At 38.6% G+C, this 18,962-nt stretch overlaps 1 protein-coding gene across 1 annotated transcript in view; it reads right to left on the reverse strand.

The window, feature by feature from the left end:
• klg (klingon) overlaps nt 1-18,962 on the reverse strand; it is a 468,581-nt gene that overhangs the window by 190,130 nt on the left and 259,489 nt on the right. The window contains exon 3 of the mRNA XM_065226477.1: nt 6,311-6,511. Coding sequence (XP_065082549.1) covers nt 6,311-6,455 — 145 coding nt within the window. The 5' untranslated portion in view covers nt 6,456-6,511. The remainder of the gene's footprint in view (nt 1-6,310; nt 6,512-18,962) is intronic.

Here is an 18,962-nt window from a genome sequence, read left to right on the forward strand (position 1 = left end):
TACACTAAACACGCCAAGCGTAAGCGGCCATGGATGTCATCTACGTTTTGAAGTGACAGAGACGCACTCTGTTTGATTTCGGAGGTTAAATCATCACCAACTTTGGCAACAAAACGGCTCTTTTCAGGGCCACCAAGATTATTACAGTAAAGAGTAGGAATAGAATTCATATGTCTGTTTGTCCATATTCAGAACCAACCATCACACAAAATGCTCATGTAATCAAACTGGAAGCAGGTGTACAAATTATTTTGATCAACCTTGATCAATTTTGAATCGCCACGGCCGGATATTTTCGATGGAAGAAGCAACAATCTAGCATCTAATTCGACGAAGACAGCAGGCAACATTTGTGAAGCCGACTTATTTACGAAAGAGAGTGCCGAGACTGAATAAAATTTTCGTCAATTTCCTCATTTTCTGGAAGATTTTTTAGGTTTTCCACAGGAAACCATGAGACAAATTTACTCATCGCTGAACTCCTGCACTTTTGGCGATAATGAGTGAACTAAACTCAAATTTGGGTCGTCCTCATTCGCCGTGTACGCAAAAGGAAAAGAGCCAGTGTCGCTACTTGATAGCAAACTACTCATAATGGGAGGAGTCTTTGTAACTTTTATACCACTTGGTTGCACATCATTCTGCTTTAACCTGAAAAGATATAAAAGAGCACTGCTGTATGGCATTACGAGGTGTGCTGAAGGTGTTCCTGGAAAATGAGGTCCGTGATGCTGTCACCTACACTAAACACGCCAAGCGTAAGTGGCCATGGATGTCTCCTTCAATAAAACGGCCCTTTTCAGGGCCATCAAGCTTACATCAGTAAAGAGTTGGAATAGAATTTATCTGTGCTTGTTTGTCCATATTCAGAACCACAAGCCCCCAACGGCCACACAAACTTGGAAGCAGAGGTGCAAGTGATTTTGATTGATTCTCTTAATCAGCTTTCTCTTTGAAAAAGATTACTACATGGTACGCCTACAATTCAAAAACGGAAAGAGTTGAGATAATAGATAATTGTTCAATTAAAAGAACTAAATGCTCTTCACATTTATTCCGTCCACTAGCGATCCTACGTCAAGCTTCTGTTCATGCCCCTAGGCACAGACCCTTCTACTTTTTTCCTCTTGTTTCTTTGTGTCAGTGAAATGATTATCATTGATGCTGTAGGACAGTATAAACATAACTGCTAGAGTTCGTTATTAATAGGTCGAATGTGTAACAATTATTAAAATAAATAGAAAATTAGAGAAAAAGTGATATATATCTTACTGTGAATTTCAACCTTTATCATCTTTTAAAGATTATCTATTTATCATCCAATTTTGACACCATTACTAAATTTCTATTCAATTTGCCAAAATTGACGATCTACCACCTCTCAAGGACATCCCTTTCTATACAGAAAAATATCATACACCTAGCCACCAAGGCCAACCAAGTCAAGTAATTATAGTAGTTGATTAATTCGAAGCACTTTTTACACTTTGGTTACATACGACCGGTCCAAAAATGATTCCAGCACTCAAACCTCCAGGTACATGATAAGAAAAAAGTACCCAAAAGTAAGTTTTTTTCACACATCTCGCCACTTTATTGCAGGAAGCCAGAAGTAGGTAAAGTTAGTCAAGGTATTTTCATTTACTTGTGTTCAAATCGTATGGAATTGAAAATTCGCTTTCTACCCAAAAGTAAGTCAGTTATACCCAAGAGTAGGTGAATATGATCGTGAGTATACTCAAAGTTAAAAGTAGGTAATTTTTTTTTTTTATATCTTTATTAAGGAGACTTTCAGCCCTGGGCTGGTTCGTCTCCGCTTAAAGTAGGTAAATGTGATCTGGCCGCTAGATCGTTTTTTCTTATCGTGTATGTTTTTGTTTTTGCAGCATTCTTTTCCCGCCTTTTTAATATCAGCTGATGGCTTCGATCAGTGCAACCAGAATGAAAAATATGTTTTCTTTAGAAGATTTGTAGATTTATTTACTTCCATTTCTTTTCTGGAAAAACAATATAAGAAATTGTTTTTAATTTTTATTAGTGATGGTTTCTTAATTGAACACAGTTGAAGAACGTTCAAAAGCAATAAAAACTTTGTTTTTAAATACTTTGTTTCAATTAAATTGACAACACTGGATATGATGATAGATGATTCGTACACACACCTTCGTAATGTGGTGTGTAGACAAAAGGTAAACAAAACGATTTCAGCTTTCAAATTTATTCGCGGCTCGCGTTTTTAACGATGCAAATGATATTATTTAAGTAAATATCATCTCTAAAAGTGAATTACCTTGAAAGTGCTTGTAGAAGCACGTGTCGTAATTGTTTTTAGTGTGGTTCTGAGAAGTGAAAGCTAGTGAAAACAGTGATTTTAATTACATGCCCAGAGCAGAACAAAATCGACTGATCGTTTAATGCAATTATTGCGAATGCGTGATCAAATTGGCAATATTTTGTTGGGAAAGTATACAAATATGTATCCAGATCTTATTCATACAATTTTGGCCCATTTTTTAAGGTATGTAATTAGTAATTTACTATTTTCTTGGAAGATGTCTTTCGTAAGCATACCAAAAACATGTTTATTTTATGATTGTGGGGACAGCCATTGTTGCATGACGTGCCGTATCGCCTTAATGGCCCTTCGCTCATTTTAAACTTCTATTCAATTTTCATACTGCCGTACTCTAACGGAACTATCCAGCTGCCCTCTTCTAAAAATCATTATCTAGCTAATAAATTATCACACTAAAGCTTCATGTTAGCATTTCCTACCAAAATCGCAAACTTCGCGTATGAAGTAACATAAAAACGGTTTGAATTGTTAACAAGTAACATAAAAACTAACACACTAATTTAAATTTAACAGATAATGTGTATTTCTTTTTTACTATGCACCGCGTTTTCCCTTGCATCATGTGAACCATTTTCTAACATTGTTAATGATCCCATCGCACAAATTAAGGAAACTAATTGTAAAATTGAAACAGGATCCATAAAAATTATACACCCAGTAAATCTAGGTAGAATTGGGGAAAGCATAGAAACTATCACAAACACATTTTATAACAAATTAACCCTTACTAACCCTTTACATGAGGTGATAAAGTTTAGGATTAAGAAATTATATTCGACGCTCTATGGACTAAAATCACAGCAGACACACCGCCATCGGCGATGGGACTCCATAGGCACTGCTTTCTTTAAGTTAAGGACATCATTAAGCAAAAATTCTGAATTTTAATTATGATGTAAATATTCATTCACGTAAAAAAGTATTCCATTTCACGCTAACGAGCAACTTGTTAGCAATGTTGTTTAGAAAGATGTTCTTTTGTATACAATATTTGCAACATTTCATGAAAAGTCTCAGAACTTTACACGATTTATAATGTAAACATACTTACATGTTACGCTCTATTTATGTGCATCATATTAAATAGAAATTTACACTACTTTTTCGAACTGTGTAGGCCACTCAACTTTTATGGTGACGGGTCCTATACCAATGAAAAAGCTTTCTTCATTCGGCCCTGTTTACCGTCGCCCATCAAGTATCAAGTATCGGATCAAATCATACCTATATTTATACACAGCTAAAAAAAAGTAGTGTTAATCTCCGTTGCTATGATGCACATAATTGGTGCGTCATATATCATACAAGTTTACATTTAAGATTGTGAAAACTAATGACACATGTCATGCAATATTCCATTTATTGTATGCAATTGTCCACCTTTGTTTGCAACATTTCTTGTAAGCTGCTATTTTACGTGAAAAGAAAGTTTATATGCATGAATGTTTGCATGCATGGATGTAGTAAAATTTAGAATTTTTATCTGTGTAAGCATTCCTCCTGAATTCCCCCTGATCGTGTTACGGAATCCAGCAATGGAAGGTGAAATAGTGTCTAGAATGTCTCAGGACTCAGGACCACTTCCCTTGTTATGCTAGAGTTTCACTTTCATAGATTTGGAACGTGCTTTTTCTCCTATATTGAGAACATTTCAGTCGATGTTCTTTACGAACGCACTCTTCTACCTAACATCGTCATACCGGATCGATGGAAAACACGTGTTTTGAATAAATCAATCCATGTTCCATGCTGATAATCTATCAAAACATTTACGAATGGATTGGCAGTGGCTCGGGCGGTTGGAGAAGCAGTCTCGTTCTGATTACGGTAGCAATCTGCTTTCAATATAATCAATCTTGAACGATGAGTGCACGACGTACCCGCACGGAAGGTGAAAGGGAAACGTCAAAACTTTGGGAATCGTGTATCGCTATTCGGTATTTGATAGCTTTATAGATGTGCATAGTTTAGCGATGGCAGTGAAAGCATTTCCCACTTAAACGGTCGTGTGGGGTCAGGATTAGTCTAATGGACGTTGGTGGTAAACCGGATCAAATGCAATGAACTGATTAAAAGAATGCTTTCCTTTCATCTAGCTAAAAGGTAGTGGGGTGTAAAGCTTTGGCATCCATGGAGTGAGAAATTTAATTTTGTAAATTGCAGAACTCACAAGTAAACATTTGCACTATTTCTGATAGGGTAGAGCACTACTTCGGCCTAATCGCCCATTTTGGGCCTATCGAGCAGAAAACTTCAAATAAATCCATGATTTCAGAGTTAACAAGTCAATTATGCGTTTGGTACGATACATAAGTTAATAAGCTACCGAACGAAGTCAATGAGAATACGTGATATGAAGGTTTGAACCCATTATTCCAAAAAACAAAAGAAGCGCTCCGACCGAATCATGTTTTATCTTCATCCGATAGGCCGAAGTGAATTCATTGGCGTTTCAATTGCGTTTCAATGCGTTAGGCCAAGTTTAGAATCCGTAGGCCGAGTGTGGCGTCAAGAAGCAGTGTTAGACTTTTGACAATATCTCAACAATTGGTTTCTCTTTATCAAATCTTACGGTACGTACGGAAAGGTAAATAAATTTGGAAGCCATCAGTAATAATAACATTTCGTTTGGTGCTAAACTGCGCTAGATTAAGAAAGACTAAGTGCGGGTTGTGCTTAATAGGGCGGAAATAAGGTAGTTAACCCTACATTGCTTTTGATTGTTGTGTTCATTGCAGCTCGTGCCCATTATTTATCAGAAATTTTTGCTTTCAAAATCAAAGTAGTTAATATTCATTATAGTTCCTATAACTTATTTCATATAAATTTCCTGAATAACCACACATTCCAACAATCTGTTGATTTCTTCGAGCGATAGCTCCAATGCTCCGAGTAAACATTCTCCAGCATACAAGAAGCAGACAGTTAGCTCTCTCATCGAAAGCAATAACCCTGCCTCCAGGCCACCATAAACGATATAATAATAGGTATTATATTAGTTTAATAAAATTTTATGCACATTTTCCAACTAAATTTATACTCCTACTGGCACTGATACGTGTCCCTTTCGCACCGATCTCACGCCCTGGTGTACCCATAAACTGCACGACTAACGAGCAAATGATACTTTTCCGCCCATCCTTCTCATATGCAGGCCTGGTTCTGCTGGGAAGTGTGCCTCCAAACCTGCACGAAGAAAAGGCAGAAAAACTTGCTCTGCTCTGCGGCCAACACGCTCGGGAGACCTACTGCTAGAAACAACTAAGCGTTGTCTATAAGATTCAACTTTCTCTTAGCCAAGGGTGGCACTCCCCTGCATGCAAACGCATACAGAGAGGTACCGTTGTTTGCGGATGGAGTTTTAGCCAGTATTTTTTTCTTTTCTGGATTCCTTGATTCCTGGTTTTTGGTAATAAATATAACATTTACGGTCCGTATTCTTACTACCAAAGAACAGGTAGGTAGTAATTGGGAAAATGGAATACCAGCTAAAACTTCATCCGCAAACAACGGTACCTCTCTGTATACAAGCAAGCATTCGCGAGGAGACCAATGAGGATCCTTAATGAAAGAAAACAAAGTTGTAATAATTTCCAAATTGCTTCTCTGCATTTCCAACCCCACATGGTCGCTAGCTCCTCATACGTTTATGTACACCAGGCTATCACCACAATGACATGAGCACCTACTCACTACTTCTCAAGCGCATACATAAGTGGCGGGAGGATAAGCTCGCGCTCGTGGTAGTATTTGTGGCAACACGCAAATAACTTCAAGCTTTTCACCTGGAAAATTTATTGTGGCTGACTTATAGCTTCTTCAACTTCGAAATCAAGAAGCAGGGAAATTTTCCCACGAGTACTCATTTTGGATGGGGATAATTAGCTACGTGGTTTGTTCCACGTGATTTTGCAGCACCTTCGAAGTATGGGGGTGATAGAAAATATAACTTACCGAGAATTTCTACGGTGTGCACCTGGTCCTTGTTGATCTTGTCGCTGATTTGACACACGTAGTCACCAGCGTCCTGTGGTTCCAGTTCGGAAATTTCCAGATTGTAACCATTTACCAGTCGTATCCGTTCGTCCCGTGTCACCATCAACTGAGATGCCGTTAGTACGTTGGCTCCTCGTCGCCACAGAAGAACCAGTGTACCTGAAATTAGACAGATGCGGATATAATTAATTCATAAATTGTGACTTAATGGCAAATTCGTTTAACTAGTGGGGCCGAAATGTGAAAACAAATACTTTACGGAGTGTGATGCAGAGTACCATCAAGTCAGCAGTTCTTTCTTTTTTTCCGGTAGGTGCCTTGAGTTTTGCTTCTTTTTCCATTCCCACAACTCCCTTAATTCTTTCGATAGTTTTACGTCTACAACGGCCACTTAGGATTTTATTTGTCCCATTTCCACTGCTTCTCTGTATACCTAGCCTACAATTCCAGATTTTTTTTTGACGTAGGACTACGCAGGCATGGAAAATCATTTGCATTCATTTCGTACATTCATTTACTTTCATTTGCCCTTAACTATTTTTATCAACAGAATTCCGCAAAATGATGTATTGAACTTTTGTAGGTTTTGTTATAAGCTACAACTTTTGTTAACAACTTAAATCCATATCTCTTATGCATGACGAACCAGAGATAACAGAAGCCACTACTGTTTTTCAATGATTGTATTTTACATTCACTGAAAAATAGTAACAAGTTCTGCCTGCTCTAATTCGTGATGCATAAGAGATACAGATTTGAGTTTTGGTCAAAAATTGTAGCTTATAACAAACCCTACTAAAGCTCTGTAAATCATTTTGCGGAATGCTGTTGAAGAAAATAGTTAGAGGCAAATGAATGTAAATGAATGCATGTAATGAATGTAAATGATTTTCCATGCCTGGGACTACGTCTTTCGGGAAGATGGGGGTACACTTTATGAAAACCGACAGATGAAATTATGAAAGATTTTGAACATTAATAACTCAGCTGCTCCTGGACCAATTTCAAAAAAATTATCACCAATCGATCAGAAATATTTCTACGCATCGATAACAATGCTTTTGACTGTTGATTTTCAAATTGAAACTTTTGAAAAGTGGTAAATTTCAAGCATTGTCCAAAAGCTTCAAAATAACTAAAAATCCACCAATTACGTACATGCATATGCTGCTTCCCCAACACAGTCATCAGAGAATGGTTCCTAGATGAAACAAGTCGAAGTGACATTCACCTGCGATCTTAGGGCGTGTACGAATAGGGAGGATGCAATTGCGGAACATTTTGCTGCCAATTCAGAACCACACGCCCACAACGACCACACAAAATGCTCTCCGTTTTTTTCCTTGGATTTGTTTTCCGTGCTGAGCGCCAATGCTACCCACATCTGAACCCTACCTATCGACCCATCAACTCATGAACCGGGAAGCAACGGCTCTGAGCGTGATCCCGAAGGAAGGCGTGATCAGAGATGTTATGCCTCAGAACATCCCAGTGGCGCCGCTTACGCTTACCTGCGTGAGAGGTAATTACGCTTACCACTACACCACCGGTGCCGCTGCTCTCCAGAGTTGTATTCCTGTCACCAAACTTGGAAGCAGGGGATACTCTATATAAATTCTATTCTAACTCTTTTTTCAAATGACTTCTAATTTTTCAGGGCCACCAATGTTACGTTGGTGATAAGTTTTAACCTCCGAAACCATACAGAGTGCGTCCCTGTCGCTTCAGAGAGTAGACGACATCCATGGCCGTGACGGTTTTGCGCTTGGCGTGTTCAGTACAGGTGACGGCATCACGGATCATAATTTCTAGGAACACCTTCAGCACACCTCGGGTTTCCTCGTAAATCAGACCGGAGATACGCTTGACACCACCATGTCGAGCCAGACGACGGATGGCAGGCCCTGGATGTTATCACGCAGAATTTCCCTATATCGACAAAGCTGCATCATCATGACTGTATGTAGCCAATGGGAAGCGAGAAAATATGGTACCGGCTTAGTTCCGATTCACCCGTTCAACGACAAACATCAAGCAACAATGACTGGTCGTGGCAAGGGAGACAAAGCTCTTGGAAAAGAAGGCGCCAAGCGTCATCGGAAGGTTCTGCCATCCGTCGTCTGGCTCGACATGGTGGTGTCTAGCGTATTTCCAGTTACATCTTTGAAGAAACCTGAGGCGTACTGAAGGTGTTCCTAGAAAAATCCGTGATGCCGTCACCTACACTGAACACGCCAAGCGCAAAACCGTCACGGCCATGGATGTCGTCTACACTCTGAAGCGACAGGGACGCACTTTGTACGGTTTCGGGGGTTAAAACTTATCACCAACGTAACAAAACAAACCAAGTTCATTTCAGAAAAGAGATAGAATAGAATTTATATATAGTAACCCATTCAATTTGTCACTAAATACATCAAAATGATACAAAAATCAAATAATTTGTTAGGGAAATAAATTATGTTCTGTTTTAGTCTTATCGGTGGGTTAAATTATTCCGTTTCACTTTCATAAACTGAGAAACCCTCATCGTTGCATTCTCCTGCTGCGCGAGATCTTCGAAATCGTCCGAACCGTTAAATAATACAGAGTACATAGAGTATAGACTTAAAAAAACAGAGAGTACAAAAGAAGAGGAGCCAGTGTCGCTACTTGATAGCAAACTACACATGATGGGAGGAGTCTGTGTACTTTACCGGCGTGTTCAAAAAGAAAGGCAATCAAAATTTCATTTGTTACATGCATGAGGCATGTAACAGAAAGTGTGTTGGTGAGTTCTTTGGCGTGAATGTTCCCGAAAAGTTCAGTATTTTGCCATAAGCAAATGCAAAACAAACAAATTTATTGACAGATTTGGGCAAATTTTCACCCGTTTCATGCTACTGGAAGGTATGCTGGTCACAATGCCGTGCCAAACTGATTTCCTGCGCAAGTGATATGTATAAACGCGAATAACCACAAGGTCCAGTGATTATAGCAAAGGTTGCCATAAAGAAACCATCACAGTTCAGGGCCACCACAACTTTCTACAAAAGAGTTGAATTATGAAATTCACTTAATTCCAAAGTAATATCCGAAACAACAAACTAGAAAATCGAACAAAACTTTCGTAGTCCTACGTCAACAATGTGGTTGTGTATTGTACACCACCCTCCAACTTTTTTTTTCCTTTGGTTTGTTTTTCCGTCGATCTTGTTTTCCGTGCTGAGCACCAATGCTACCGACGTGCCAGGAAGGCAGCTCCCACACCTGGACCCTACCTATCGACCCATCAACTCATGAACCGGGGACCAACGGCTTTACTTCCCATCCGAAGGAAGGCGTGATCAGATATGTTATGCCTCAGAAAATCCCGGCGGCGCCGACTGGGATTGAACCCAGGCCTGCTGGGGTGAGAGGTAATCACGCTTACCACTACACCACCGGCGCCGTTACAATTCCAGATTTGTAGAAATAATATGCGTCATTCCGATAATTGAAAACAGGCAGCTATCTCTCCACTGCCTCGGGAGACGTCAGACCACTTTCATCACCGTTTACTGAAGCACCTAAACTGTTTCCATTGTTTTCACTATCACTACAACAGTAACAATTTTGGATTTATGAGGGTTCGGTAAACCATAATTTAGACTGATTTTCTTCGTCTTAAATTTATAGCTGCTTTCGAACCATTCACTTGAAGTAAGAATTTATCCAGTGCCCCTCCATTTAGCATAAAAATCTCTTATTTTTATTCCCGTCATAGAATAGTCCGTATATACACCTCGTACACTTGTGTGGATGTCAAGCAAGCAGCCACCGGATGTAAGTCTTTAATTTTCGAACTTTGCACCACTGCAGGTGCGCAGGATACATGAGTGAGCGAATATGGTCAAAACATAAGAAAACATAAATGAAAATACTGTGATAGAGTGTTCGACTGTTGAAACAGATTTGCTAGGGATTTTGGATATGCAGTCTTGTGAGACTTCTAGTTATAAGGGAATTTTTTAAATTACGTCCCTGCGTTTTAGCACTGATGAACCTTTTGCAGGGGAAGTCATTCGTTCTTTGTCTCGATAGAAAAGTATCCAGACAAAGAAGGAATAACCAAAGTAATGTTTATAAAGACAGATAGACCTTTTTCAAATGTTATGCGAGAATTATAAAAATATGTAGATATCTAGTTGAATTTGATAACCTTAACAAGTCTCGCGTACTTTACTCCAACCGACTCGAAATCAGTAATAAAGTCTCCCGGTGCCTTTTGCCACCGGAAAACAAATCATGGAAACAAAAATCGCTTCATTTTGCATTTACTGAGTGCTTGTGCGAGCCGCACTGATTGCGTTCGTATTATCATTGCTTATATTTTCTTCAATGAATGCAGAATTGAGAAAAACATCAGCTGAGCATAACAAGAATGATTTTGAGTATAGTACTCAAGTAACAATTCAGCAACCATTTGGCATCCTATCTAATTTATGATGGTTTTATAATGGCAATGAACAATCCATTTAGTTTAGGGTCATAGAACTTGTTATCAATTTGATATTTTACTTTGGTCGGGGAACAATCACGAGAGCATTACAGAAATTGGTAATGTACACACTGAATCAAACTGAAGGCAAATTAAAACTTAAATCGTAATATATTTTTAACTAACTTATTTTGATTCTCGAAAAGTCTGTATAATCTGTATATGTATATATGTATATACAGGTTCTTGGTCAATAATTCATCAAGAAAATCTGTAAAATACAGGCAACTGTGCCAAATCCACTCTACCGCACTTGTAGGTTCATCCATATGAGCTCAGAGTAAAGGCTTTTTGCGGTACGCTCTCAAAGGCAGTGCCGCAATTGCCTCAAGAAGCATCCTGATGCAACATGTAGATCTGTAAACTGCCGTAAATGTGGCTTACTCCACCACACCCTGCTGCATGCTGCACTCACGCCACCAAACAACAAGCTCCATCAACATCGTATGCTGTTCACACTACATAGTGGTGGTCCGGCCATGAAATTTCTGATTCCGGCCCTCGATAATAATTTCGACGCATCCAATCCACCGTGTCCACTAATGTTTTGGACAAACATGGACGGCCGCACGCTTGCCACACTGTTCTGGATTACTCGTCTCAAGCGTGTTTTATCAGCAAGAGTTTCTGGAACGAACTTAGTCTCGACTTGTTGGAAGCAGATATGGATCTTGAAGGGATTTCAAATGCGTGCAAATCATCGTAGCATCTCGGATGACGTTACTAGGAAGCGGATGAGTAGACCTCGGAGTGCATCACCCAGACCAATTGGAATGAAATTTCTAGATTTTGCATGTAGGAAAAGGGCATACAAAAGCCAATTGTAAACAATGACTTTGAACGTCGCTTGCTTACGAATCACACGTCCACGCAAACTAACTAAATATACCAACTCATAGAGGAAACTTTCTCTGCAAGATGCTGGTGTCGGGTTGTCTGAACCAGTCCATATCCGTGAAAAATCGACGTTTTGACGTCATTGTTTACATTTGACGCATAGGACCTTTTCACATGTTGCCCTAGATTTATTAGATTATTTTTTTCAAAGCACGTGTGCTAGAGGGAATGCTGGAACATTAGTTTTTTTTTTAATTTCTCAGTGGTGCCTACCCGAGCAAAGTCGGTTAACAAAATGAAAGCAAATTGATATTAAAGTGTGCAGTTCCTATCATAATGAAAACTCATTTTGATTTCAAATGTTGCGACATAAGTCTGATATCATATTGTGCTTTCATTATGCAGTCAAGACGTTTTAAATGAAAGCAACTTAACTTGAAGTTCTGCTGTTTACGTCTTGTTTAAAATTTAATTGAAATTCATCTGTCGTTGAACTAATGATTATCGTTTATCTGATTTGTTTAACACATTTTAGGTCATTCGTGACTTGCCCGCGGTGAGATTGGAGCCTAAGTCTTTCAGCTTGAGAAACATGAATGGTAACCATTTACTCTAGGCCCGTATTCAGTAAAACATTATGAATGCAAAATCAGTAATCAAATTGATTTCATTGAAAGCAGGATTAGTTTTCCGTTTGCTTCAACAGTTTAAAATTTTGCTCTCATTTTTGCTGTGTTAACCGTTAAGTCAACCAAAATGAGATCAACTGGAGTATTCAAAATAAGTTACATCATAACAGCAAATTTTGATTTCAATTTGATCTTCAGCTTTGCTCGGGTATCGTACAGCCAAGTCAATTTCCATTCGGCATCCGTTCTTTACCATTATCTTGTGCATCTAAACTGTGTTTTGTGTGGTTTTATCTGTCTCACATATGGAACAAGCAATTTCCAGCATAATAACATAAAAATTAATCTGATTAACATAGAGAAAAGCAGTACGAACAACGGAAGACATCATCGTATAAATTAACCATTAATTAACATTGCCAAGCCACTCAAAAAATCTTCACCGCTTTTGGATAAATACACAGCATCTGAAAATCTACAAACAACCAAAAGCGAGGAAACCAGTTTGGGTTTTATCCTGTTCGGATTTAACTGCTTTTGTGTGTTTTAATTCTAAACATCACGGAAAAGACATGTGTCGCTCTTTCAGTAACCGTCGACAACGCTGCCATCGCGGTACGGCTCGTTACACGCATTATTGTTTGAGCATATTGTGAACACCCCCCTCCCCCTACTCCCCTCCCCCTGTACATATGATTCGGCGAGGTACGTTAGCAGGATGATTTTGTTCTGCCACCACCACCGATTGTCTCTTGCACGATTAGCATTACTCCGTGGGCAATAATTTTACGCCACAAATTGAAGCTCGTGTCAGATTTTCCCTTTTGGGAGTGAAATTTTCAAATGACAGTTTACGAAGACGGTAGGGAGATTCTTGCCGTTCTTTGTCCCGTATACATCCACCTCCATACCATCTTCATTACATTCTTCGAAGGAGCTGGAAAATATTAGCGATGAGCTTAATTTCAATGGAACGACTGGGGATGTGCTTCAGGCTAAATGAAATTTTAAATCATAATTAATTTTCAGTTCTACTGACAAGAAATAATTCCGAATTTCTGGGAAAATCATCGTCTGGCATTATACAAGTTGCTGGATTTATTCACGAGACAATGCGTCGTAACTTTATTGATGTATGAATATATTTCCCTTTAACTTAATAGAGCAAACTCAGGAAACCCGAAATCACATTTTTTAACATCAGCTGCTTTGGTGGGCAGAGTTTTCCGTTTACAATAAGCTCAGTCCTTCGCACAGCATGTACTTTGCATCATTTTTTTTATTCTATAACATCAACATACGAACTGCACCTAGATTAAATTTTCACTAAGAAAGTTCTCACCAAGCAAGGGGTAGACGAAAGCGACGACATCTCCAACGAGCTATGGAGACAAGGGAAACTTTTAAATTAAAATTATGCTAAAAAAACCGGCATAAGAGCGAGAAAAGTTCAAGCTGTTCAACTTTCTCCTACCAACCTACCAGTCAGTTTTTTCCATTGTGCCGCCTCCTGCTCGAACTTGTGTTCTGAGTGCGTGAAAACAATTTGAATTGCATCCAGCTCGACAAAACTGAGAATAGATTTGAAGAAATTACAGTTTTTTCAATATTTTTTTTCCTCGGTGAACGAGTTTTTCCTTGCCAGAAGCTTTTCCCTCAGGTACACGTCAAATGAACAATAGCGAGAACTTCATTGTGATGCAGATGAAAAATGCAACGAGGAACCGGAAGCAAAATTATGACATTCCTTATGCGATGAAATATGATTTCGTCAATCAACCACGGTGATCTGTTCATTCCGCAAGTTGGGTGAAATTTTATTTTTTTATTATCTTTAGTTTTGTTGTAATTGAACAAATGTGAAAATTCTAATTCGCCATAAAAATCCTTTGCATGTATTGGCAGCATTAGAGAAATTTGACATTTTCTCATAGTTCAATAATTTTGTTCCTTAACAACAGATGCTGTAGCTTTAACTTCCCCTTAGTTAGAGGAAAATCGTTTGTATGCAAATAAACCTGTTCATACATTAAATGAGTATATGATAAACTAATTTATGTATATAGAAATGTTCCTAACTCAATTCTTTACGATTTTCTGAAAATATTGAAATCTTACTATAATTTTAGGGAGGAGAGGAGATAAATTTCAATCTCACGGGGGGTGGAATGGGAGTATAGCAATCACTCAAAAATCTTTGCATAATTTGTTGGTGACCTGAATTTATTTGGATGTGAACTCATTCTGCCTTTGAACCTTTGAAGTTTATATAGATATTACTATTCAGCTACAACTTTGCCAAAGAGCACTTCTTGATTAGACTTCAAGGAGATTAGTTATTAATTGATTTCGAATTCAAAAACTTTCTGCTCGACTGCTTTCAGGGCAACACTCCATCTTGCATTTACAACATTTAGCCTAAATTGTTTGCCCTATTCTTTGCGCTAGGCATATCATTGTTGCCTGATGAGCGGTTTATGGAGCATGTCAGAAGAATTGATCTTCCTAAGGGAACGTGCAAAACTGCTGAAGCATTTGAGGGGAGGGGGGAAGGGGTTTCAGAAGATGTATTCGGAATAGCAAAATATGCTACGTGGGGGAAGGGGCGGGGGTCTACACAGCAAAAAAATAATTTTGATATCACATCAAAGTGGATGCACTACAATCATGTCGAAAATTTCATGTAATTTTTATGACCACATAAATAAACAAATGCAGTAAAAGCAGCGTAATGTCAGTTCATGCATTGTATTAATGATAATTTTGTCCTTTTTAGCAAGTAATATTACACCATATTTTCGACATGATTGTAGTGCATCCACTTTGACGTGATATCAAAATTATTTTTTTGCTGTGTACATTTTGTCAAAAACTGGTCTACTAATTAATTAATGACTAATTATCCTGACGATTGTTACAAATGCGGTCTTCAGTAAAGTTGCAGCTGAAATTTTTTCAAAATAGTACAGATAACAAACATTTGCGTAGATTGTGTTTATGGCTTTACTATCGACTGATTCATCTTCCTTTTGCGTACACCGTTTGAAAAATTCATATACATTTCTGCGAGATATAGCGCACATAAAATTAACACTAGATTTGCCATAAATTTACGCGATATTTCGTGTAAATTTAAGCGCAATATCGCATAAATTAGCAATATTGTATGCAAGTTTGTAAACGATTTCGCTGTTTATGCCAAGTATAGCTCAAAATTAAACGAAGCGAAAGGCTAGAATGATGCAAAAAAAAGTTCAATTTTACCATAGTAATTTCCATTTAATTTACGGGCTTAGCGACTATGCAGTAAATTTAATACATACTGATATTGAAACGGATTCGAAACTCAAATGTTATTAGCCAAATACATCCGTAGACCATATAGTTTGAATGTGTAGAAGAGAAGAAAGAGTGCTGGCAAATATCCCTGTGTAGTTTAAGTTCCATTTACTTTGATGCATTTTTTAAAAATTCAAAAGCAGTTTTTTTCGACGCATTATTTTAGATTGCAAGAAGCTCGCGTCATTTTGTGTAAAATATCAAAAGGAATCGAATAGTGCGAGTTTTTTGCAATCTGAAATAATGCGTCGGAAAAAATTGCTTTTGAAATTTTCCAGAAGCATCAAAGTAAATTGAACCTTAAAGAGCAATATTGAAAAACGTGTGTACAAAACGAAACAGCGAAACCGCCGAAAATTACGCCCTTTCGAGTTCATACAGACACAGGGAAACAAGAAATGTTCACCGCAAACCATCGATAATTTTGTAGTAAATCTCTCATCTACGCAATTCACGCAGGCAGAGCTCGATCTGCTCATCAAAGGGTTAAATTTTGCTGTTGCCCCCCAGTGTGCTATCGTTTCCGACATTGTGAAGAATATTGCCATTCAATATGATCAAATTGTAAGCAACCCGCCACAATGTCAAGAAATGTATTTTGCGAACGGTCAGCAAACAAAACCAAACAGAATGCCCCAATTTCGATACTTGGTGTACGATCCGGCTATTGAAAACCCGTGACGTGATCTACTTTCGAGCGGATAAGGGAAACGCCGTGGTGATCATGGACAGGGAGGACTATGACTCACGTGTCCGTGATATGATTAGCTCCGGCCCGTACGAAGAATGCAAATTTAAGAATGGCAAGTCTACAGATCCTCTCAATACAATGATCGAGGAAGCACATTTTGCACGGCACAACGTAGCGTGTCTGATGGGACCAGATAAGTTAGTCAGAAAGTTCAACGTCCCCAATTCGATGGTGGCATCGCTATACTGTCTACCGAAGGTCCACAAATATCCGACTAAAATGAGACCCATTTCGTCAAATATCCGCACACCCACCGAGAAAATGGCAGCTTGGCTTGTGGACGAAATGAAGATCTACCCCGTAACACATGGAAAAAGCGTTAAAAATTCGGTAGATCTGGTTGAGTAGCTAGAAGGGTTCAAGTTGAGATGCGGTGAGATATTGGTATCGTTTGATGTTGCAGCCAAGCGTACCAATCACCGATGCTTTAAGTAGCCTGCGTCGGCATCTGGAACGTCGTCGAGCGCCACACAATCACATTGAGGCTTATCTGCTTGTGGCTGAGGTATGCATGAACCAGAATTGTTTACACAAATTTTATAAGAAAACGTTTGGCACATAACATATGTGGAACTGCATGCAAAATAACTTTCTAAAAGTTGACCCCTTTTTTGTGTTGCCTCAGTAGTATAACTGGTATAGTTGGCCATCGATCTGTCAAAACAAAATTGTCCTGATATCGAAACTGTGCGTTCATAAGTACCAATGTCGAAAACGTAAACAATGGCTTCTTTCGTATATTTCTTGTAGTTCGAAGTCATTCCATGTAAGCCACCAATTTCATCGGATAGGGGGAGTCTCCCTCTACACAGTTTACGTTTTGTTGACTTGTGTGGAAATTCGCAGAAAAAGTTTACGTTTGTGACATTAGCTCTTATGAAAGAAAAGCAGATATATGGTTGCATGCTCAGTAAGCATTGACGTTGACGACGACCCTGCAACTCTTTACTCCTTGGTGAAATCCCATGAGCATCTGAAAATATGTGCATGAAATCTAGCGGACTTTGCCTTTTTTCTTCACTCCTCCATAGAACCAGCGGGCCACCATCTCTTCACACAAAACTTGATAGTATCTTATGCGATTTTTATAGGAGTGAAAAGGTAAAGAAATTTCCACCAGGTTTCACGCACAGACTGACGATTGCGGATGGGATTTTACCATAAGAGTAAAGAGATATAAAGTGAAGGAGAATTGTTAATTGTCAGTGTAATGCGCGATGTCAATCATTCAATGTCTGGCCCAACTGACTTATTGGTATTACACAGTTGAATGTGGAAGGTGGTGTTCGTATTTCACCTAAAAGTGTTTATCTTTTTACACAAAACAGCTGTTGCCTGTGATGTCACGTCTGCTGGTCGCAGTATGGAAAGTTGTGCTGACGTAACGTCGTCATTCGCTTGCGCAGCAATGTTTACAACATTTCTGCTTCTAACACCAACAAGCTGCCTGCTGTTACACACCTTGTATGATTGACATCGGATAATGCGGCCTTTCTTTTTTCGACCAGCTCTACAGGGGGCTTATCAAAGGTTTTTTTTAACTAGCATTTTCAAGCTAATCAAGAGCGTTATTAACCAGTAATATTGTTCTTGTTAATTTTGAGATAGCTAGCTGGGAGCCCCAGGTTGGGACCTTAGCCATAGTGATCGAAAAAAGTTTGCTAGGAACGCCCTTCCTTTGCCTTTTCGATCAATCTTTCCATGTTTTTAGTGCAACATAACTGAAGTAGATCTTTTGCTCAAAACATTTTCAATTGGCCGCAGCCTCGGATATGGAGCATTGAGTCCTTGGGTATTACAGGTATCGATAAGCACTCGATTTGATTTAGCGTTCTGCTTGCGAAATTCTTATGACTGGAATGATGGTCAGCTCAAAACACTGCATAATTTCCGCATAAACCGGGACACCTGTTGCAAAATGATGCTGCTTCTCTTTGGACTTCAAAATGCATGCAGTTAACTCCTAATTTCAGGGGTCGTATTTTTCCTCCTACGAATTCAAAATGAAATTAAAGGTTGATGCAATTGGCTCCAAACATTTAAAAAAAATTTAACGAAAAAAAATGGTACATACATTTTTCTATACACAAAAAAATTTAAGATTAGAAGAGTCGAGCGTGGAGTTTCCCCACGTTTTTGCCATAACTACAGAAAAACAATACGTATGGTTTACAATCACATTTCAGGATTAATCGTTGGGTGGCAGGTCATTGCATACAATATCGGCGAAAAACTTATACTTTTTTGATTGCAAACGTTAATATATTTGTTTGCTGTGTGACGCGAGGTGAGGAGCTAGCTATATAGTTATAAATAAAGGACGTAAATAGTTAAGGAAAACCCAAGACATAAGTTCAAAAGTTCTAAGAAGACATAGAATTATAAACCAAGCTATTATTATTTTAATATAATTGACTACCCCCTTGATATCCTTTCTCATTTTACAGCTGGCATAATCAATTTGACAGAACGATGTCTTTCTATACCACTTGAAATCAGTGAAATGGGGTTGATTTTTGATTATCGAGTTCCACA

Source organism: Ochlerotatus camptorhynchus, unplaced genomic scaffold, assembly GCF_037179485.1.
Source record: "Ochlerotatus camptorhynchus isolate MF236.1 unplaced genomic scaffold, CSIRO-AGI_Acam_v1.1 ptg000251l, whole genome shotgun sequence".
Lineage (NCBI taxonomy): Eukaryota > Metazoa > Arthropoda > Insecta > Diptera > Culicidae > Ochlerotatus > Ochlerotatus camptorhynchus.